The sequence below is a fragment of the Procambarus clarkii genome, chromosome 71 (genome assembly GCF_040958095.1).
Source record: "Procambarus clarkii isolate CNS0578487 chromosome 71, FALCON_Pclarkii_2.0, whole genome shotgun sequence".
Taxonomy (NCBI): Eukaryota; Metazoa; Arthropoda; class Malacostraca; order Decapoda; family Cambaridae; genus Procambarus; species Procambarus clarkii.
In genome coordinates, this window is record NC_091220.1 from 19411787 (window position 1) to 19431746 (window position 19960).

The 19960-nt window shown below is 44.9% G+C and overlaps 1 protein-coding gene across 2 annotated transcripts in view; it reads left to right on the plus strand.

The window, feature by feature from the left end:
• Positions 1 to 19960, plus strand: part of LOC123745692 (U2 small nuclear ribonucleoprotein auxiliary factor 35 kDa subunit-related protein 2) — a 66545-nt gene that overhangs the window by 30121 nt on the left and 16464 nt on the right. The window contains exons 1-3 of one of the 2 annotated variants that reach the window (XM_045726512.2): positions 18179 to 18566; positions 19205 to 19299; positions 19653 to 19744. In XM_045726512.2, the coding sequence (XP_045582468.1) occupies positions 19271 to 19299; positions 19653 to 19744 (121 nt within the window). In that variant the 5' untranslated portion in view covers positions 18179 to 18566; positions 19205 to 19270. Of the gene's footprint in view, positions 1 to 18178; positions 18567 to 19204; positions 19300 to 19652; positions 19745 to 19960 lie in introns of those variants that run through there. The other variant, XM_069312205.1, reaches the window with a different exon arrangement.

Genomic DNA, 19960 nt, shown 5'->3' on the forward strand with positions numbered 1-19960 from the left:
TCTCTTGAACACTGTGAGGGGTCGGCCAGTTATGTCCCTTATGTGTAGTGGACGCGTGTTGAACAGTCTCGGGCCTCTGATGTTGATAGTTCTCTCTTGAACACTGTGAGGGGTCGGCCAGTTATGTCCCTTATGTGTAGTGGAAGCGTGTTGAACAGTCTCGGGCCTCTGATGTTGATAGTTCTCTCTTGAACACTGTGAGGGGTCGGCCAGTTATGCCCCTTATGTGTAGTGGAAGCGTGTTGAACAGTCTCGGGCCTCTGATGTTGATAGTTCTCTCTTGAACACTGTGAGGGGTCGGCCAGTTATGTCCCTTATGTGTAGTGGAAGCGTGTTGAACAGTCTCGGGCCTCTGATGTTGATAGTTCTCTCTTGAACACTGTGAGGGGTCGGCCAGTTATGTCCCTTATGTGTAGTGGAAGCGTGTTGAACAGTCTCGGGCCTCTGATGTTGATAGTTCTCTCTTGAACACTGTGAGGGGTCGGCCAGTTATGTCCCTTATGTGTAGTGGAAGCGTGTTGAACAGTCTCGGGCCTCTGATGTTGATAGTTCTCTCTTGAACACTGTGAGGGGTCGACCAGTTATGTCCCTTATGTTTAGTGGAAGCGTGTTGAACAGTCTCGGGCCTCTGATGTTGATAGTTCTCTCTTGAACACTGTGGGGGGTCGGCCAGTTATGTCCCTTATGTGTAGTGGAAGCGTGTTGAACAGTCTCGGGCCTCTGATGTTGATAGTTCTCTCTCAGAGTACCTGTTGCACCTCTGCTCTTCAACGGGGGTATTCTGCACATCCTGCCATGCCTCCTGGTCTCATGTGGCGTTATTTATGTGTGCAGGTTTGGGACCAGTTCTTCTAGAATCTCTCTTTCGCCTGTGATCTGAGGAATATCATTTTTTTAGAATAAAACAGCTTTGGTTGATCCATAAAACTATGTATTTTAAAGCAATGGCATTTCCAAATTGTCTTTCTCCTTCATTCCTAACTCCGGTGGTTCTCATTAGTGGTTCAAGTCTTCAGTTCCTATAGTTCTCCATGATTTTTTTCAGGCATTTTTTGTCCTTTAAGTTCCAATTAATTTCCTGTTAAACCAGGAATTGACTTTTCTTGCCCAGTTCCTTGTTGAGCGGTATATGAACTGCTCCGTTGCATTGCAATATTTGCAAGCAATGAATTCCCATCATCTCGTTTTCTGTCTTTCCTTCCATTTCTCTCTGCCATTGGAGTTCACACAAAGTCCCTCATCTTATTGTGCTCCCCGACGGAGGTAATCTCTCATCTTCTACAGGCTTCTCTATGTAACCAACTCCTGATGGTGGTGGTGGTGTTTGTGGTGGCGTTGGTGGTTGTGGTGGTGTTGGTGGTGGTGGAGATGTTGGGGATATGGTGGAGGAAGTAGCGAGGACACAGTGAAGGGTGGAGTAGGGGGATGGTAGAGATATTGATGGATTGGGATAGAGTGAGTCTGACGGTGTCAATGCTCACCTAGTTGAATTTGCAGGGGGATGAGCTTCGACTCTTGGGGTCTCGCCAATCAACTCAACTGCCGTTGGGTTCTGTCATATCTACATTTAAAGCTGTGTATGGAGCCTGCTTCCTCTCTCTCTCTCTCTCTTTCTCTCTCTCTCTACAGTCATCTGCTCCTGTACCCACCTGTGTACAAAACACGAACGCTTCTCCCACTACCACCACCTTAGGTATGACTGCCATTGAGGACCTCACTTTCCAGCTTTCAGGTTTGGTGGATGACTGGTTGCTAAGTTGATTGTTAGGCTGGTTGGTTGGTTGGTTGGTAAGTTGGGTGGCTCTATAGCAAGCAAGCTGATTGGCTGGCTGATTGGCTGGCTGGCTGGCTGACTGGCTGGCTGTGAACTAAACTACTAGATCATAAATAAAAAAATGTTTCCCCTGCTGGCTCCCCATTTAGGCCCGGTTCCGGTAAGCGCTCGCAAGATCCGTCTACGCCACCGTTCTCACAGCCCACCATCCGGATACCTCAAGCATTCTCCTCCCCATCACAACAAACATCTTAGCAGACCAAGACTCCTCAACACTGCCTTGATGACATCTTCAAAGTTATTACTTGGACTAAATCCATGACCATGTACTCACCTAATGTGCTTGCGGGGGTTGAGCTCTGGCTCTTTAGTCCCGCCTCTATGTGGTTCGCTTTCTAGGAGGTGAGATCAACGCGAGATGAGAGAACTTCATCGCCCTTATAAAGCTGGTGTCTTCAAGGCCTGTAGTGTTTTTGTTTTTATGTTCCATAGGGGTTACAGACCAGAGGGATTTTCTGGCCATTGATGATACGATTTTACGATGCAGAGTGGAAAAGGGGGAGGACGAAGGAGGGGAGAGTAGGAGGGAAGAAGACGGAAAACAGGTATAAGTACATATACGTATTATCTCCTTATAATTCTCTCGGAATTCTGGCGTGTTCCGGCTACCGGCTGCCGGCTCGCATCAACAATTCTCCAGACACTTAACTTTTCCTGACAGACTAAACACAGCGTCAAGAGTAACTCCAGAGTACAAAGGAGGTGACTACAAACCATTAACTAGCAATAACATTAATCATTATAATCAAAGATATTTTCTAGATTGGGGACAAGTGTGATAATAAGCAAATCAACTTATGAAACTATAGCTCACCGCATAAGTAAGTTGTTTGGCTTAGATAGAGTACTTGTGGTTGGTCTCTAACTCATTGTTGATGTGAACATTGAACTGTGTAACTAGCTCATCAAGACTATAACTTGTTTAGTCAAGTGAACTTTGTGGTTCAGTGTCTGATCCCATTATGTGCCTCTGTGACCTTTTATACCACCGTCCACGGGATGGGTATGGGGTCCACTACCGTCCACAGGATGGGTATGGGGTCCACTACCGTCCACGGGATGGGTATGGGGTCCACTACCGCCCACGGGATGGGTATGGGGTCCACTACCGTCCACAGGATGGGTATGGGGTCCACTACCGTCCACGGGATGGGTATGGGGTCCACTACCGCCCACGGGATGGGTATGGGGTCCACTGCCGCCCACAGGATGGGTATGGGGTCCACTACTGCCCACATGATGGGTATGGGGTCCACTACTGCCCACATGATGGGTATGGGGTCCACTACCGCCCACAGGATAGGTATGTGGGTTCACTACCGCCCACAGAATGGGCATGGAGACCATTCCCGCTCACATGATGGGTATAGAGTGCATAATAAATGAACTAAACTTAACCATGACAACAAAATAGATTACCAATTAACCTCTTCATTCATAACTTCAGCACTATTGGGACTCTGTTCCAAATATATCCGGCCATCTGTACCAGTCCAATGTATCCGGCCACGACATAGCCGTCAAGGACATAACCACAAGGCAGTATACTAGGGCCTCTTGTGTTATATACACCAGTAACTTGCTAGAGGGTGCTACACCATTTTAAACGTAAACTGTTTACAGACGACTCTACCTTACTCTTCTTCTGCCCGTTCTGGGAGTCGACCAACAACCTCACGCTAAATATTGAGTGGATATCTCTCTCTCTCATCCCTATCACTACTGTTAGGGATGGAACACGATCCGCTACTCGGTTTACAACCAGGTACACAATTACTGCTGGGAGGACATGGGTGGTGAAGAGTGTGGAGGACAGCTGCCCAATCGTCTCTCACCCTAAGCAGTTTTTTTTTTTTATTATTATTATTTTCTACCACAGACGTGGCCACACATTTACAATGCTAACCAGCATATATACATTTTCTTCTGTCCTCCATGGACAAGGTTAGAGAAGTGTTAAACATACAGTTCAGGGGTTTATTGAACACTCAACCACAGTAGGTGATTCGGTGCTTTTAAAATGCTAAGCTAACCTACATACGTAAATACATAGATACACAGATTTACGTATGCCCTACATAAAGTATTAGATGTGTCTTTTACATAGTGTCATTAATGTACATTCACAAAGGTGAAATGTAATTCTGATCAGCTTCCATATATGCTTTATACCCATACATATACATACACACACACACATACACATACATATATACACACACACATGCATTCACATACATTTGTCTCATTTACCCTGACAGGGTGAGGTAGCTGATAAAGAAACTAGTGTGCAATTAAGCACTTAATCACTGAAGGTGATGAAGGTGCTTTTACAAGCTCAACCCTAAGCAGTGCTCGAACGCGGGTCTCGTGGGGCAAGTGGGTCGAGAGGTAAGGGGGGGGGGGGGTGTTAAAGCACTATGTACTCACACACACACACTTCAGTTCTCTTCCACTTTGCTATTGTCACTTTCTTGCTCCCTTTCCATCAGCGTCTTTACCCCTCCCTTTTTGTTGTTTTAGATTCAGCAACTGGGAACAAGATGTTCCAGGTAGCACGGGCTATGGTGAGCCCGTAGTGGACTTACCTGGCACAGGAGCGGGGCAAGTAGCACGGGCTATGGTGAGCCCGTAGTGGACTTACCTGGCACAGGAGCGGGGCAAGTAGCACGGACTATGGTGAGCCCGTAGTGGACTTACCTGGCACAGGAGCGGGGCAAGTAGCACGGGCTATGGTGAGCCCGTAGTGGCCTTACCTGGCACAGGAGCGGGGCAAGTAGCACGGGCTATGGTGAGCCCGTAGTGGCCTTACCTGGCACAGGAGCGGGGCAAGTAGCACGGGCTATGGTGAGCCCGTAGTGGACTTACCTGGCACAGGAGCGGGGCAAGTAGCACGGACTATGGTGAGCCCGTAGTGGACTTACCTGGCACAGGAGCGGGGCAAGTAGCACGGGCTATGGTGAGCCCGTAGTGGCCTTACCTGGCACAGGAGCGGGGCAAGTAGCACGGGCTATGGTGAGCCCGTAGTGGACTTACCTGGCACAGGAGCGGGGCAAGTAGCACGGGCTATGGTGAGCCCGTAGTGGCCTTACCTGGCACAGGAGCGGGGCAAGTAGCACGGGCTATGGTGAGCCCGTAGTGGACTTACCTGGCACAGGAGCGGGGCAAGTAGCACGGGCTATGGTGAGCCCGTAGTGGCCTTACCTGGCACAGGAGCGGGGCAAGTAGCACGGGCTATGGTGAGCCCGTAGTGGACTTACCTGGCACAGGAGCGGGGCACGTAGCACGGGCTATGGTGAGCCCGTAGTGGACTTACCTGGCACAGGAGCGGGGCAAGTAGCGCGGGCTATGGTGAGCCCGTAGTGGACTTACCTGGCACAGGAGCGGGGCAAGTAGCACGGGCTATGGTGAGCCCGTAGTGGACTTACCTGGCACAGGAGCGGGGCAGGTAGCACGGGCTATGGTGAGCCCGTAGTGGACTTACCTGGCACAGGAGCGGGGCAAGTAGCACGGGCTATGGTGAGCCCGTAGTGGACTTACCTGGCACAGGAGCGAGGCAAGTAGCACGGGCTATGGTGAGCCCGTAGTGGCCTTACCTGGCACAGGAGCGGGGCAAGTAGCACGGGCTATGGTGAGCCCGTAGTGGACTTACCTGCCACAGGAGCGGGGCAAGTAGCACGGGCTATGGTGAGCCCGTAGTGGACTTACCTGGCACAGGAGCGGGGCACGTAGCACGGGCTATGGTGAGCCCGTAGTGGACTTACCTGGCACAGGAGCGGGGCAAGTAGCGCGGGCTATGGTGAGCCCGTAGTGGACTTACCTGGCACAGGAGCGGGGCAAGTAGCACGGGCTATGGTGAGCCCGTAGTGGACTTACCTGGCACAGGAGCGGGGCAAGTAGCACGGGCTATGGTGAGCCCGTAGTGGCCTTACCTGGCAAAGGAGCGGGGCAAGTAGCACGGGCTATGGTGAGCCCGTAGTGGCCTTACCTGGCACAGGAGCGGGGCAAGTAGCACGGGCTATGGTGAGCCCGTAGTGTACTTACCTGGCACAGGAGCGGGGAAAGTAGCACGGGCTATGGTGAGCCCGTAGTGTACTTACCTGGCACAGGAGCGGAGAAAGTAGCACGGGCTATGGTGAGCCCGTAGTGTACTTACCTGGCACAGGAGCGGGGAAAGTAGCACGGGCTATGGTGAGCCCGTAGTGTACTTACCTGGCACAGGAGCGGAGAAAGTAGCACGGGCTATGGTGAGCCCGCAGTGGATTTACCTGGCACAGGAGTGGGGCTGTAACTCCTCCCTTTTTCTTCCTCTGGCTATATACCCCTTTTCCACCTGTCTCTCAATCCTTCCCGTCTCTCCTTTCTTCCCTTTCCTTACCTCCTCCCCCCCTCTCCCCAGCTATGCCCCCCCCCCTCTCTCTCTCCCTAGCCACCAGCCATATCTCACCTATCACAGTTGCTGAGGAGCTGGGGGAGAGAGAGATAGGGTCTAGTGAGGCACAGATTAACATCGGCTATTTTCACGCGATTTTAACATTGTCATTCACCCCAGGTTCACCACGTGCTCAACGGCCCTTGTGAGAATATTGCCAGCGCGATGAAGCTGATTAGAGCGCCTTTGGCGAATATTTGCTGTTTTGAGAAATTTTCTAAATCACTTTTGTGTTCCCAAGCTTTTCTGTACCTCAATTGGGTCTTAGGCCTAGGTGTCTTTGTGCTTTCCCCGGGATCGTCAAACCTGCGTGTGTACCTGTGGCTGAATAGCTGTATGTCTGTAAATCAGCCGTAGCACCTGTGTATCCGTGATTTATACACACCTGTGCATTCAGAGGGCTTCGTACATACCACCATTGTGCTTGTATAAAACGCCTACAAGATCTTTGCGCGCGTGGCTCCCGCCAATACTTTATGTTGACAGGTGCGAGACTCGGGCCTTTGATTGGTCAAGGTGCGCTGCTTGGCCCCGCCTTCCTGCTCGTCTATTGGCTGAGCCACGACGAGGGGAGTGACCAGGAAATCTTGTGGCTTTGAGAGTATTTACAATCAATAATTCTCTCTGATATAATCAATCTCGGTGGGGAATAAGAAGAAGAAAAATGATCTCGTGTAATTCTATACTTGAGGCTACGGTCGGTGGATAAATAAGAGGAGAGGTGCGCAGACGAGACGGTCTGCTAGTATTTCTTAACTGACGTCTTGTGGTGTAGATGTCGCTACCTTCCTGGTCGCCGCACCCCTCAGTGTCCCGCGGACCGTCCTCGGGGGAGGATGTGCTGCTCTTCCGATTAAAAAATAATAATAATAATATTATTCCACAGCTTCATTTCACTCGCTTTATCAGACAAAAATCCTTACTGGAACTTGTGCATCTGTAAATGAATACTGGTCGTGAAAATATTCTTAGGTAAAAACGTATATGGCAATCCCATAAGAATTTCTGCAAAGGTATTTTAATTATGTAAGCTTATGCGAATATTTTTTTATTAAAACAGGACAAACTGTTATATATATATATATATATATATATATATATATATATATATATATATATGTATATATATATATATATATATATATATATATATATATATATATATATATATATATATATATAATAAAAGAATATCTATCCATAGCTAGAGGCCAGAGGCTTGGGTCTAGCCTCGCTCAAATTTGTAGGGAGAATGGTCTGGGGTATGGGATGGACATAGACTAGTCAGGGTAGTTCTTAGATGGTTTAATATAGCCACACCCCCTTATGCTATTGTCATCAAGTCAGAAATAAAATCATGCATGTATTGTACGTAGTGTGTTACGTTACTCTCGCCGTTTACCCGCGCATGCTCAAGATTTACGTTATTTATATATATATATATATATATATATATATATATATATATATATATATATATATATATATATATATATATAATATCTCAAGATCAAGATGTTTCGTGTCGCACCAACACGGCAATTTCGACGCTCCTCCCATCTTAAAATAACCAAAATTATGGATCTCGTTTTGACAGCAGGTTGGCACCCAAAACAATCTTCAACGATTGGAGGAGGAGTAAGAAAAGGAGGAGCAAGAGAAGGAAGAGGAGAAGAGAAAGATAGGGAGTGCAAGGAGGAAAAGTAAAAGAATTGAGTTTCCTGTTTTATTCTCCTTTTTTCATAATTATTCAGCCGGAAAATAACTATATCGAGGACTTTTATTTAAGCTAAAAGAAATTGATTCGTAATGTATAGATGATAACGGTCAACCGAAATTAGGTGTTTTCCGGATAATCAGGATTATGTTGGAAACACCCAATTTCCTGAACTCCCGGATCCAGATCCACAAGTCTGCATCCGGATTTTACATCAGAAGGATACAAGAACTGGTCTAATGTTATTCTGAGGCTTAACTGAACCACTTACAGGAATTTTGTTTTTATACAAATACAGTAATTTGTTTTTTATAATAGGCTACTCTTGTTTTATTAGGTATAATTAATTGTTTTAATGCATAGTTTTACGTTACATTTATTAGGCAACAGTAATGTTGAAACCTAATGTACTTTATGTACAGGTGTAGTTACACACCTCTATTCTCTCCAATAGTACATCGTATTTTGACGTATGAATCCCCTAAGACCAAAAATCGATGTACTAAGAATCTTATCGGCTCTCAAAATTGATGTCGCATCCCGTTTTCTATCCGTGGGCCCTCCGTTAGGTTAGGTTAGGTCCGGGACAATTTAGTACATCAGTTTAGTGACGTTATGAACGCTCAAGAGGACGGGCTGCATTATAACAGTGTAGACCTTACATTACACACAGAAATCACAATAGCGTGATGGATCAAATGAACAAATCCACAAGGGCCGTGATGAGGATTCGAACCTACGCCGGAGAGGATCCCAGACGCTGCCTTAATCAACTCCTGCCTACACATGTGTATGTGTAGATATAACACACACACGAGGTATTGTGTGTGTTATCAGCCAATCAGTAAAGAGATTGGAATAGGTGATCTGTGACGCTCTTTGAGGTGTGACATCCTGCTGATGCCTGAAGGTGTCTGATTGTATTTTGTTTTGATATTTAAGATGTCGTGAGCTTCAAAATTGTTGTGTTCGTGTAAAGGAATCATCTATCTACGTGGTGTTTGTGGTAACTCTGTCTGTCTGTCTCTCTCTCTGTCTCTGTCTGTCTCTCTCTCTCTCTCTCTCTCTCTCTCTCTCTCTCTCTCTCTCTCTCTCTCTCTCTCTCTCTCTCTGGTTTATTCACGAGGGAGTTGAAGTGAGGTTGTGATGGGTGTATTTTGTGAGCTGTGTAACCAGCCCGTCCGCCTAAGGTTTCCCAGCGTCAAAAAAACGGTCAATGTAAAGTGCTCTTATCCTAACCTGCCAGAGGACCCAAAACAGAAAACGGGACAGTACGTCACCCTCGCCAGCCGCGTCCATTTTCCAGTACGACAATTTTTGGCATTATGTAACGCATACGTGCGAAAAGCGACGTTCTTTGTAGGAGCACTACAGACACCCTCCCCCCAAACGGGCCAGATTCACGAAGCAGTTACGCAAGCACTTACGAACGTGTACATCTTTCCTCAATCTATGACGGCTTTGGTTACATTTATTAAACAGTTTACAAGCATGAAAACTTACCAATCAACTGTTGTTATTGTTATAAACAGCCTCCTGGTGCTTCGGAGCTCATTAACTGTTTAATAATTGTAAACAAAGCCGCCAAAGATTGAGAAAAGATGTACAGGTTCGTAAGTGCTTGCGTAACTGCTTCGTGAATCTGCCCCACATCTCTGTGTAATGGGGAGTGTGGGTGTACGGGTCGCCGCTTTCATCTTGCCTGTCACCCCTTACGTTTGAACTTAAACCATTAAATCATTCTTTTTGTCAGGGACAGGTAGCCAGAGTATATATATACATGTTCGGCTTATATTGAGATCGAACTATTGACCCTCCCCAGAGTGCAAACCTCTCAACAAGTTGACTATAACTCCTCTGTATTTACTGCTAGGTGAACAGAGGCATCGGAAAACGCGCCAAACCGTTTCTGTTCCGCCCGGAATTCGAACCTGGAATTCCAGATTGCGAGTCGAGAACGAAGCCGACTACCGGGTACACATATAGTTATATGTGTGTGTGTATATGTGTGAATATGTGCGTATATGTGTGAATATGTGCGTATATGTGTGAATATGTGCGTATATGTGTGTGTTTGTTGTGTTGCTAAGTAATTTGTTAAAGTAATTGTTAATTCAGCTTAACTATGAAATGCATGCATCAATATTGCTAAGCTAAATACATTTAGCAAAGCAGGACAGGAGGATACGAGCTGAGAGCATGTAATGGGGGTATCCCCACGAGGTGTGGGGGGGTGTGGTGTGTGTTGTGGAGGTGTGGTGTGTGTTGTGGGGTATGTTGTGGGGTGTGTTGTGGAGGTGTGGGGATGTGTGGGTTGGTGTGTGAGTGTAATCACCTAGTTGCGTTTGCGGGGGTTGAGCTCTGCTCTTTCGGCCCGCCTCTCAACTATCAATCCATCAACTGTTACTAACTACTAACTATTTTTTTATGTTTTTCACACACACACACATACACACACACACACACACACACACACACACACACACACACACACACACACACACACACACACACACACACACACACACACACACACACACATTCACTCTCACACAAATGAAGTGATAATAGGAGGCTACAAGATGACCTAGACAGACTGAGTGAATGGTCCAACAAATGGCTGCTAAAGTTCAACCCGAGTAAATGCAAAGTAATGAAGCTAGGCAGTGGAACAGGAGGCCAGACACAGGATACAGAATAGGAGATGAAGTACTTAATGAAACGGACAGAGAGAAAGATCTAGGAGTTGATATCACACCAAACCTGTCTCCTGAAGCCCACATAAAAAGAATAACGTCTGCGGCATATGCGAGGCTGGCTAACATCAGAACAGCGTTCAGGAACCTGTGTAAGGAATCATTCAGAATCTTGTACACAACATATGTAAGACCAATCCTGGAGTATGCGGCCCCAGCATGGAGCCCGTACCTTGTCAAGCACAAGACGAAGCTGGAAAAAGTTCAGAGGTATGCCACTAGACTAGTCCCAGATCTAAAAGGCATGAGTTACGAGGAAATGCTGCGGGAAATGCACCTTACGACACTGGAAGATAGAAGAGTAAGGGGAGACATGATCACTACCTATAAAATCCTCAGGGGAAATTGACAGGGTAGACAAGGATAAACTATTCAACACTGGTGGGACGCGAACAAGGGGACACAGGTGGAAACTGAGTACCCACATGAGCCACAGGGACGTTAAAAAGAACTTTTTCAGTGTTAGAGTAGTTAACAGGTGGAATGCACTAGGAAGTGATGTGGTGGAGGCTGACTCCATACACAGTTTCAAATGTAGATATGATAGAGCCCAATAGGCTCAGCAATCTGTACACCTGTTGATTGACGGTTGAGAGGCGGGACCAAAGAGCCAGTGCTCAACCCCCGCAAGCACAATTAGGTGAGTACACACACAGGAAGCAGCCCGTAACAGCTGTCTAACTCCCAGGTACCTATTTACTGCTAGGTAACAGGGACAATAGGTTAAAAGAAACTCTGCCCATTGTTTCTCACCGGCGCCGGAATCTAACCCGGGACTATAGGATTACGTGTACAGCGTGCTGTCCACTCACCCACCTCCCTCAGGTGTGTGTTGAAAGAGAGAGAGAGAGAATTATCAGGGGGAAGCGCCAAGCCATTACGACAATATAGCACTTGGAAGGGGTCAGAATAAGGATTTGGGATGGGACGGGGGTAAGGAATGGTGCCCCAACCACTTGGACGGTCGGGGATTGAACACCGGTCATGCAGGCTGGTGGAGGGGCGGTGGATGGCGGGGTGGTGGGTGGCGGTGCGGGGCGGGGCGGGTCCATAACACAGCTGGCAGGGCCGCCCACGGAAGTCCATCAGGCCGGCCCATTAGAGTCGGAGCGGCCGGCGGAAATGAATCCCGCCCCGAGGTTGAAGTTCCCGCACTCCTGCATTTTCGAATTAGCTGACCATTGTGTGTTGGTTAACTGAGGTATGTAACCAGGTGTAGTGGTGGTGGTGATGGTGGTGCTGGTGGTGGTGGTGGTGGTAGTGCTGGAGGTGGTGGTACCCTCGCTGGTGGTAGTGCTGGTGGTGGTGGTGGTAGTGGTACCCTCGCTGGTGGTGGTGCTCCTGCTGCTGGTGGTGCTACTGGTGGTGGTGGTAGTGGTACTCTCGCTGGTGGTGGTGCTGCTGCTGCTAGTGGTGGTGCTTCCGCTGCTGCTATTACTATTTCAGAGTTACTGTAACAGCTTCAGTCGTTAGTTTCAGAGCTGCAGTACTTGATAACAACATTACAAGCACCTGCAATAAACGGTAGAATACTAGAATGGATAAAACAATTGCTAAAAACCAAGAAAGCATAAGGTGGTCCCCAACGGATATGAATCTTACAGGATAAATGTGTTGAGTGGAGTACCGCAAGGGTCCATCTTGGGGCCAACTATTTCTATCATATACATCAATGACATTCATCAGAATATTACGGGCTCACCATAGCCCGTGCTACTTGAACACTTCGTTCTGAGTAGTTAATTCTAAAACAACAACATCAGAATATTACAAACCCCATCATCAAATTTACAGATGGTACTAAGATATTGAGGCGTTACAAAATGTTCATGAACTCTATGGCTCATGAACATATGAATGTTCCTTCTTCCGTCTTGTGGGAATGAGTCTTGAATGAGTCTTCCGTCTATGAATGGACGGAAGACTGGCAATTGCTTTTCAATATCAAATATTGCAAGACCTTGCATGCCGGGTATAACAATGTTGTTGTTGTTGTTGTTGAAGATTAGCTACCTGGAAAAAAAAAGTTCCAAGTAGCACGGGCTATGGCGAGCCCATTTCGGTAATGTTCATCACTACTACCAAATCAACAACATTGCAGCAGATTGATGAAGAAAGGGCCTTGGAGTCAGAATTCATCAATCACTGGAAGTTTTACCTGAGAGCCACTATTTCTCTAGTGGCCTCGACGTGGACTGGAAGCCGGCGGCTTGCCATTTATCCTGATGATTTTTCCAAGTTGGATTTTAAAATTCAACAGTGTTTTGGCATTTACTGCTTTGGCAGGTAGGCGGTTCCATGAGTTTATAACCCTGTGGGTGAAAAAGAATTCCTTTTTTTTATTTATATATACAAGAGTTGTTACATTCTTGTACAGCCACTAGCACGCATAGCGTTGCGGGCAGGTCCTTAATACCTAATTTTTCCCTGCAATACGACCCGCCAAATCACTTAACAACCAGGTACCAATTCACTGCTGGGTGAACAGAGGTAGAAGGCCTATTGGCCCATACGAGGCAGCTCCTATCTATAACCACCCAATCCCACTCATATACTTGTCCAACCCATGCTTGAACCAATCGAGGGACCCCACCTCCACCACGTTACGCGGCAATTGGTTCCACAAATCAACAACCCTGTTACTGAACCAGTTTTTACCCAAGTCTTTCCTAAATCTAAACTTATCCAATTTATACCCATTGTTTCGTGTTCTGTCCTGTGTTGATACTTTTAATACCCTATTAATATCCCCCCGGTTATGTCCATTCATCCACTTGTAAACCTCTATCATGTCACCCCTAACTCTTCGCCTTTCCAGTGAATGCAACTTAAGCTTTGTTAATCTTTCTTCATATGAAAGATTTCTAATTTGGGGAATTAACTTAGTCATCCTACGCTGGACACGTTCAAGTGAATTTATACATTGTTCATTACTTCCCACCTTTTGAACCGAGAGGATTAATTCATTAGCTCCCCCACCTCTAATTAATTTGAATTTTATGGGACAGGCTACATTTATAAGAACATAAGAACAAAGGTAACTGCAGAAGGCCTATTGGCCCATACGAGGCAGCTCCTATTCTATAACCACCCAATCCCACTCATATACTTGTCCAAGATCAATAAGAGATCTTATCTCTGAAATTCTCTCCCCAATACTCTTCAGATTCCACTCCATCCTCATTATCTCAATCATAGCATGTCTTGGTCATCCTAAGATAATTATCATGGCTTCATTTTGTACCTTCTCCAACTTGCCCATCCTACCTTTACCAAAACAAGAAATGACAGGTGCAGCATAATCAATAAGGGATCTTACAGTACTCAAGTATATCATTCGTAGCACAGGGACTCCCACTCCACGGGAGGCATCTCCCGTCACGCAGGGTGCAGTCGCACCTCCACAGATCTCCAGTATCATCTATTGATACTGGTAACGGCTCAAAAGGGCCACCACTTGCGGGCTATTCATGCCCGTGCCACCTTTTGGGTGGCTTAATCTTTATCATCATCATCATCATGACTCCCACTCCCTTTCCACAGCATGCCAAGGCCTTCAGAGGTTGTAATCTCTTCCGACATTGACCCAACAGTCTGTTCATCTCAGCTTCCAAACTCTTATGGGTATATTCAACATATATGCCTAAATATTTATATATATTAACTCTCTCTATATTTTTACCGTTTATTTTCAATATAGTGGGCCTCCGACTTCTACATTCAAACTTAGTTATGTTTTCATTAACCACCAGTCCCATATGGTGACACAGGTTTCCGAAATTGTCCAACACTGTTTGAACCTTTGAAATATCTTTGCTCTGAAACAAAATATCATCGGCATATATGATCGGAGTTACCCCATTTGAGTATCTCTCAGATGCTATCTTATTCATTAGTACATTAAACAGGGTGGGACTCAACACTCCTCCCTGAGGTGTGCCGAGTTCAAAACACACCTGACATAACCTTAATACCACACCTGAGCCTTCCTCAGGATGTGGTATCCTGAGTGTCCTTCGGATGTCCCCAAGGAGAACACTTCATACATAATATGGGCTCCTCAATGTATTTTGCAACTTTCCTGTAGCCTAGTCCTTGCACAAAAATTCTTTCCGGAGCCTCAGCCTTTACCAAGGCAACAACCTGACTTTGTTTTTCACCACGAACACTGTTCCTCTTTGCCCAAACAACACTATCATTGTTGAGAAGATAATCAGGATCCAAATAAGTTGGATACTTAAAAACTATAATCTTGGTGTGCATCATACCTTCCTCCGGAGTAACCATCACACTATTCTCAAACCCAACCGTCGTTAGAGGTTCCACGGCCTTTTCTGTCCCAACTATTATGTAGGACCAGTGAAGTTCAAGTATGTTTATTGACATAAGAAAGAAATACATCTCAAAGGGATAGAGTAGCTTAGGCTATTTCTACCCCCCTTACCAGTGAAGACCCTCCTTGAATAGTGGTTCATATTCCACACACTCCTTAGCCAGACATACCGTCCACTCCAGCTTTTGATGGAAGTTCAGTTGGCATGTTGTAGGGCAGTGCTATTCAACCTGATTGATTGATTGATTTAGATTAAGCCACCCAAAAGGTGGCACGGGCATGAATAGCCCGTAAGTGGTGGCCCTTGGGAGCCATTACCAGTATCAAGAGCTGATACTGGAGATCTGTGGAGGCGCAACTGCACCCTGCGTGACGGGAGATGTCTCCCGGACCAAGTGGTGACCAAATGGTGGCGTGACGGGAGGTGTCTCCCGTATATATATATATTCAACCTGGGTAGACAGTTCACCTTATAGTAGACCAGATTAAGTGAGGGGTGGTCTGTACAATACACAAGAGACTCTCTCTTTCTCTCCTATATTTCTTAAAATACATACTTCAAATACATATATACCTATTATAACATCCAGGTTGCCACCTCACCTACTCGCAAGACCCCGATAGTAAAACCACGCGAAGGACTGTCTCGCCATTGGCTGTCAGGAATCACGCGACTGAGTTCCCGCTCTCAATTGGCTGAATTGGAAACACTGTCAACTGTGGACTCGGGGAGTGGTGACTGGTATATCAGTTATTACTGCAGTGTAACTGTAGACGGGAGACATCTCCCGTCATGCAGGATACGTGCAGTCGCACCTCCACAGATCTCCAGTATCAGCTCTTGATATTGGTAATGGCTCCAAAATGGCTCCACTTACGGGCTATTCATACCCGTGCCACCTCTTGGGTGACTTAATCTTTATAAATCAATCTGTAACTGCACTTGTTCACTTCACGTTGGACAGTGAGCCTCTTGTGGCTCCTGTGTAAGTAATACTTATTATTATTATTATTATTATTATTATTACAACTTGCCTTTAATACAGTCTTAGGGGGGAACTAACTAACTATTTGACTCATTTAATAATTTATATAATTAAAACACTTTCGCACCCCGCGGTCGTAAATATCAGACCGATATTTTTATCTTGAGTCCGATCGACTTGGGGATAATATGAACATGTTTGCCATGAAATTTCCGTTTTCTCTAATAGCCACGTGGCCTATTTGGGAGAACGACATTGTATTGTATCTTCGTGGTAAGACTATTGTATTGTTGACACGATGAGTGTAATCGACATAGAATTGTTATTTGGTGCCGGTCTAACGCATCCTTGTGTGACATTTTATACATATATTCTTCTAGAACATTTCATTGCGAACACATTGGTACAAAAATTAAATACGTACATAGAAAATTAAGGTCAGGACAGTGAAAAGAATATACACTTTTCAATACTGGTTTTGCCGATGTGCAGTAACGGGTTACACTTCGCCCACTTCCCACACTCTTGCGGGTGGGCCGCGATCATGATTCTACATTTATATGCATATGTCCGTGTAGGGAAGTTTATTGCGATCTCAGTGATATCAAATTTAACGCTGTAGGACAAGTGTGGAGTTGACAACCCTGAAAAGAATAGAAACATTTCGTCGCTGTTTGGAGCTCACGGCTAGTGATCGACGCAGTTTCTTTATCTGGTGGTGGTCTAACTCATGCTTTGGTGACTTTTATACGTCTGTTCTTGTATAATATTCTATTGCAAACACATTGGTACAAAAATGAAATATGTACATCGAAAATTAAGGTCAGGACAGTGAAAAAGAGTATACACTTCTCAGTGTTCAAGTTCAAGTATGTTTATTGAGATAAGCAATAAATGCATCTCAAAGGGATAGAGTAGCTTAGGCTATTTCTACCCTCCTCTCCTTCAAGTCCCCACCACGCAAATGCACTGTTTAACTGGAACAGTTGAGCACAATTTCACAATATCCAAGAGCGCTTACACTGCGACCGCACACGACTGTTGCTTTCACGTGGTGCCTTGTCAAGAATGTTAGCAAACTCCATATACAACAAGCAGGAGCTGCAGTAAAATGTCAACCGAACCCTAAGAATAGTCAAACTAAACATTGACTTCAGGAAAAAGAAAATAGTTATTCAACTGTATAAATCACTAGGGTACCCCCCATTTGGAACAGTACGGGAGACATCTCCCGTCACGCAGGGTGCAGTCGCACCTCCACAGATCTCCAGTATCATCTATTGATACTGGTAATGGCTCAAAAGGGCCACCACTTACGGGCTATTCATGCCCGTGCCACCTCTTGGGTGGCTTATTCTTCATCAATCAATCAATCAATCGAACCCTAAGAATAGTCAAACTAGACATTGACTTCACTGAAAAGAAAATAGCTATTCACTGTATAAATATCTAGGGTACCCCACATTTCGATTATTGTATCCAAGCAAGGAGACCTCATCTTCAGAAGAACATATTAATAGTCGGAACATTAGAAGAAATAATTATAAGGAGCTGCCTCGTATGGGCCAATAGGCCTTCTGCAGTTACCTCTGTTCTTATGTTCTTATATTTACTTTGCAGAAAGTGCAACGCCGAGTGACAAAAATTATTCCAGAACTAAGCCGACTCTTATGCCAAGAATGGCCGAGAGCCTCAAGGCTAACATTACTGCAAACCAGACATGACGGGGCTGATCTCATCAGCCCCGTCATGTCTATCTATACATTCTATATATTTCATTATATGATCTATACATTTTCTCATCGAAAATGTTAAAATACTGAACAATTTAGAGGATCTTGTTCCAAACAATTTCTTCAAAAGGTTAGATGTAGCACAAAAAAAAGGATTATTGAAATTGAAATAAGTTTATTGAGGTCAAATACACACAAAGGGATGAGGTAGCTCAAGCTATTCTCACCCCGTTCAGTACATCGTGTTAATACATACATATACACACATCACAAACAATAAACATATTACCAAACATTCTGAGAGATAAATATATTCATTTCCTGGATTATTGAATTTGATATAGTTATTGTGAATCCGGATTTCAGTGAGGAACGCATTGTGTGTTTGTAAACACGAGTGTGCTGCCCCGGGGTGTTGGGAGACGCACTCCGAGGGCACGCAATAAATACTTTTGAAACTCTCACCATTCAGTCGCCCCTAAATCAACACAACATCTCACCATCCTCAACATAAACGCGTCTCCCAACATCTGTACTGGTGCAGTCATCGGGAGGACAAATCCTTCAAGCACACTGCAGCTACTATAAAGAAGAAGAAGAGAGAGTAGCTGGTGCTTAAGGCACTGGTTCGCAAACTGCACACGTCTTAGAGAAGAAGAAAGCACTTGGTGTCGTCTTCCATTTGTCTTCCATTTGATTCTCTGTTTGGGGTGGAGTACTGGCATTTATCTTCCCGGAGGGAGGGAAGCCAGGGTGTCGCTAAGCACGCTTTAGTGTGAGTATCACAGTGTACGTACATACTGTGCCACCAATCCATCAAGAACATAGTATTTAAGCAGGTTCAACTTTGACACTGTTCATTCTTACAAGCTTCAACCTTTAGTGAACATACCACAGCAAGCTTAACACTAGGTGGAGAAGTTTAGTCCCCTTGGTACAGTGGTAAGACACTTGCCTAGCGGTTTGCAAGCACTTTGGCCTGGGTTCGTATCTTGGCCAGGGAGGATTTACTGGGCGTCAATCCTTAACTGTAGCCTCTGTCCATATGATGGGGCTGTCTTAGAGAAGCAATGATGTAATCCTCGATACAGAGATGAAAGAGACATGTATCACATTATCTGGCCACGGAAGATACTTGAAGGTTTAATGTGCCATTTGTCCAACTTCATCCCGCATTTTAACTTTATACATTTATGTTGAATGGAGACCAGCTAGGTTTGGTTAGGTTATGCTGCATATAAGACCAGCTAAGCTATAACATAATTACTGTACAGTATATAAAAATTGTCAAAAGCAGTCTTTTTAAACAAGCCTTGGCATATTTTGTTTATATTAATTTATAATACTGTTTCTCCATCCCTATCATCCCCAATATATTATACATCCCTTGTAAGATAAAATGCATTATTACAGAGTTAGGAGCTGCACCTCATAAATTTGTGGAGCCACATTCATCTTTGAGGCAAAGACTGCATCATCATGCTGATTCAACTAATCGAGAGAGTAAGGTATGTGTATCGTGAGAAATATTTGGTTCATTGTGTCGTGAAACTTCTGCCTTACTGATTAGATTATAAGAAATATGTAATTGAACCAGCCTAACCATAGGTAATTCCATAAGTTCAAAGAGACCACGAATTGACTGGTAAAGAGTAGCAATCATATCTTATTGTTATCATTTGATTGTTGTATCATAATTTATTTCAGCTGGTTAATAAGAGATGTAGCAATTGGTGATATTTGTAGATTTATAGCAGGAGGTCATAAAAAATATACTTGTTCATGTATATACATGTATAAGTTATTTATGAGCATTTTCCTGCTCTAAGTTTTCTTATTTTTTCTCTCTTATTTTCTTCAGTCATAAGATATGGAGACATATAGTGAAGCGAGAGAGGCGGCGCCGGGGCCGTCAGCGCAAAGCTCAAGAAAGGGATCTCAAATATCAAGAAGGTGTGTTACTAATAAACTTGCGATAGCTTTTACTCTCATGTTGTTGACCATTACTAGTGCTGTATGCAAATGCTGATTATTTGGCTGAATTAAAAAATAATTATTATCTGTTTTACTTAATTTATGATAGTGTACCGTATTTGGTTGTGAAATTTATATTAGGTGTAATTTACTTAGCCTTACCCAACCTTACTTAGTCTGAGTGACCATCTTCAT